General features: G+C 59.6%; 1 protein-coding gene across 1 annotated transcript; it reads left to right on the top strand.

The window, feature by feature from the left end:
- FZD2 (frizzled class receptor 2) lies at positions 1-2,932 on the top strand. Its single transcript, XM_071450851.1, has one exon. The coding sequence runs from the start codon at positions 620-622 to the stop codon at positions 2,291-2,293; it is 1,674 nt and encodes a 557-aa protein (XP_071306952.1). The 5' UTR covers positions 1-619; the 3' UTR covers positions 2,294-2,932.
- Positions 2,933-3,756: the final 824 nt, after the last annotated feature.

Here is a 3,756-nt window from a genome sequence, read left to right as displayed (position 1 = left end):
GGCGGGGACGCGGCGCTGCCCCGCACAAAGGCGGCGGGAGCGTCCGGTGCGGCCGCTCCGTTCCCCGCGCCCCGGGACCCCGGCACCCCCCCGGCACCCCCCGGGACCCCCCTCCCGCCACCCTCCCGGCACCACCGCCCGCCCGCGGCTCCGGGAGCAGCAGGAGCGCCAAGTTCGGGCAGCGGGAGCAGCGCCGCGGAGCACCGGGAGCGCCACGTCCGAGCACCGGGAGCCGTCCCGCCAGGCACAAGAGATCGAAACACCGGGAGCCGTCCCGCCGGGCACGGGGTAGGCAGACAGCGGGCAGCGGGAGCCGTCCGGGCAACGCCGGGTGCGGGGGATTCGGGCGCCGGGAGCCGACCAGGCGGGAGCTGAGAGTATCCCGTCACCGGGGATCGTCCAGCCAGCACCGGCCACGGAGGAGCTGATCCTCGGGAGCCGTCGAGTCAGCATCGGGCACGGCAGATCAGGCCAGCCGAAGTCATCCAGGCGGGACCAGAGCGTATCCAGTCACCGGGAGTCGTCCAGGCAGCACCGGGCACGGCAGCCCCGGACGGGAGGATTGGCCGTCCGGCAGGGCACCGGGCACGGTAAATCAGGGCGCACGGCTCGGGGCACCATGGGCCCCCCCGGCGTGCTGCCCGCCCTGGCCTGGCTGCTGGCGGGGCTGAGCGTGCCGGCGCCGAGCCGGGCCCAGCTGCACGGCGAGAAGGGCATCTCCATCCCCGACCACGGCTTCTGCCAGCCCATCTCCATCCCGCTCTGCACCGACATCGCCTACAACCAGACCATCATGCCCAACCTGCTGGGTCACACCAACCAGGAGGACGCGGGGCTGGAGGTCCATCAGTTCTACCCGCTGGTGAAGGTGCAGTGCTCGCTGGAGCTGAAGTTCTTCCTGTGCTCCATGTACGCGCCGGTGTGCACGGTGCTGGAGCAGGCCATCCCTCCGTGCCGCTCCATCTGCGAGCGGGCGCGCCAGGGCTGCGAGGCCCTCATGAACAAATTCGGCTTCCAGTGGCCGGAGCGGTTGCGATGTGAGAACTTCCCCCGGCACGGTGCCGAGCAGATCTGTGTGGGGCAGAACCACTCAGAGGACGGCGGCTCCCCGGCCCTGCTGACGAGCGCCACGCCGCTGGCTGGCCAGGGCACCCCCGGCGCCCCTCGCTACGCCACCCTGGATCACCCCTTCCACTGCCCGCGGGCGCTGAAGGTGCCCAGCTACCTCAACTACAAGTTCCTGGGGGAGAAGGACTGCGCGGCGCCCTGCGAGCCCACCCGGCCCGACGGCCACATGTTCTTCAACGAGGATGAGATCCGCTTCGCCCGCATCTGGATCCTCATCTGGTCCGTCCTGTGCTGTGCCTCCACCTTCTTCACCGTCACCACCTACCTGGTGGACATGCAGCGCTTCCGCTACCCCGAGCGACCCATCATCTTCCTCTCGGGCTGCTACACCATGGTGTCGGTGGCCTACATCGCCGGCTTCGTGCTGGAGGAGAGGGTGGTCTGCAACGAGCGCTTCCAGGAGGACGGCTACCGCACCGTGGTGCAGGGCACCAAGAAGGAGGGCTGCACCATCCTCTTCATGATGCTCTACTTCTTCAGCATGGCCAGCTCCATCTGGTGGGTCATCCTCTCCCTCACCTGGTTCCTGGCCGCTGGCATGAAGTGGGGCCACGAGGCCATCGAGGCCAACTCCCAGTACTTCCACTTGGCCGCCTGGGCAGTGCCGGCAGTCAAGACCATCACCATCCTGGCCATGGGGCAGATCGACGGGGACCTGCTGAGCGGCGTCTGCTTCGTGGGCCTCAACAACATCGACCCTCTGCGAGGCTTCGTGCTGGCCCCGCTCTTCGTCTACCTCTTCATCGGCACCTCCTTCCTCCTGGCCGGCTTCGTCTCCCTCTTCCGCATCCGCACCATCATGAAGCACGGCGGCACCAAGACCGAGAAGCTGGAGCGGCTCATGGTTCGCATCGGGGTCTTCAGCGTGCTCTACACCGTCCCGGCCACCATCGTCATCGCCTGCTACTTCTACGAGCAGGCCTTCCGCGAGCACTGGGAGCGCAGCTGGATCAGCCAGAACTGCAAGAGCTTGGCCATCCCCTGCCCGCTGCACTTCACCCCCCGCATGACCCCCGACTTCACCGTCTACATGATCAAGTATCTCATGACTCTGATCGTGGGCATCACCTCCGGGTTCTGGATATGGTCTGGCAAAACCCTGCACTCCTGGAGGAAGTTCTACACTCGGCTCACCAACAGCAAGCAGGGCGAGACCACGGTGTGACCCCCCTGGCCCCGCCGCCCTTTGGCCTGAAATATTTTTTTTTGGGGGTGGGGGGGGAGGAGTTATTATATATTTTTTATTTTTAGATTTATTAACGTCTAAGGGGTGTCTCTCTTTCTCTTTGAATTTTTTTTTTTTTTTTGTAATTAAACCTGTAAATAGCATTTGTAAATTTAAGTATATATTTGTATTTAAAAATGTGGAAAAAGAGAGGGAGGAAATAGGAGGAGAGGGAGGGAGAAAGAGGAGAAAAAGGAAGGAGAAGAGGGGAGGAAAAAGGATGAAAAGGGAAAAAAACAGTGGAAAAGGGAGGAAAAAAAGGGGAAAGGAAATGAAAAAGGAAAGGAAGGAAAAAAGGAGGAGACGAGGGAAAAATGAGCAGCAAGGGGTGAAAAAATGAGAAAAGTGAGGAAAAAGGGGAAAATGAGAGGAAAGGGAGGAAAAAGGTGGGAGAGAGGGGAGGAAAACAGGAGAAAAGGGAGAAAAACAGAAAAGAGCAGAAAACAGGAGAAAAGGGAAGAAAAAGGAGAAAAAGAAAGGGAGAAAAAACAGAAGAAGGAGAGAAAAGAGAAAAAGATAAAAAAAGAGGGGAAAAGAGAAAAGGATTAAAAAAACAAGGAGAGAAAAAGGATCAGAAAATAGAGAAAGAGGTGGGAAAATGGAGAAAAAAGAGGAGAAAAAGGGGAAAAACACTGCCAAGCCTGGGAGAGGACCCTCGGCTCCCTGCTCCCCCCTTCCCGCTCTGTCCCGGCTCCCTCCAGCCCTGCTCCGCTGGCCCCTGGAAAAAAGGGTGAAAAAAGGCAAAAAACCCCCAAACCAAGCCCATTTTTCTCACTCTCCTTTCAAAACTCCCCAAGAAAGTGGATTTTTTCTTCCCCACCCCTTTGCTCCCACGAGACCCTGAGCTGGGGCTGCCGCCCCCGGGGGCTCTCCCTGGGCCCCCCTACTTGGCTGATGACTTTTCCTCCCAAATCCCTTTTTTGAACAATCCTTCACAAATACAAACGAGTCCAAAAAATGCCAGATTATTCCCGAGGGCTTTTATTTTTCCCCCCAAAAAAAACCCAATAATTAAATTGTGGGGGTTCCCATGGATTCTGCTGGGCCCCCCCACTTCCACCGCCCCGTGGGGATGAGCCAGTGCCTCCCTCCAGCTGGAACAAAGCACTTTGAAAGGGGGAAAAAAGAGATTTTTAACCCAAAAAATGAGGAATTTTCAGTGTGCAGAGGGAGGGGGGGCCTCTCCTGTGTCCCCCCCCCCGGGAGGAAATAGCTCACATTTTCTCTGGGATTAGGGGTTTGGCTGGGGTGGGCCCTGGGTCCTGACTCGGGTTCGCTCTGTTGGGGTTTGGGGGATGCTGGAGGGGGATGTAGGGGAGTTTCAGCTAGAGGGGGACAACTCAGGGCAGGGAGGGGGGGCTGAAAGGATGGATTTAATCAGCTGGGTTTAATTGGAATGAAAA

The sequence above is a fragment of the Agelaius tricolor genome, unplaced genomic scaffold (assembly GCF_023055355.1).
Source record: "Agelaius tricolor isolate 1412-34295 unplaced genomic scaffold, bAgeTri1.0.p SCAF_31, whole genome shotgun sequence".
Classification (NCBI taxonomy): Eukaryota; Metazoa; Chordata; class Aves; order Passeriformes; family Icteridae; genus Agelaius; species Agelaius tricolor.
The sequence above is the reverse complement of the archived record's forward strand: the minus strand, read 5'-3'. Positions and strand labels throughout refer to the sequence as shown.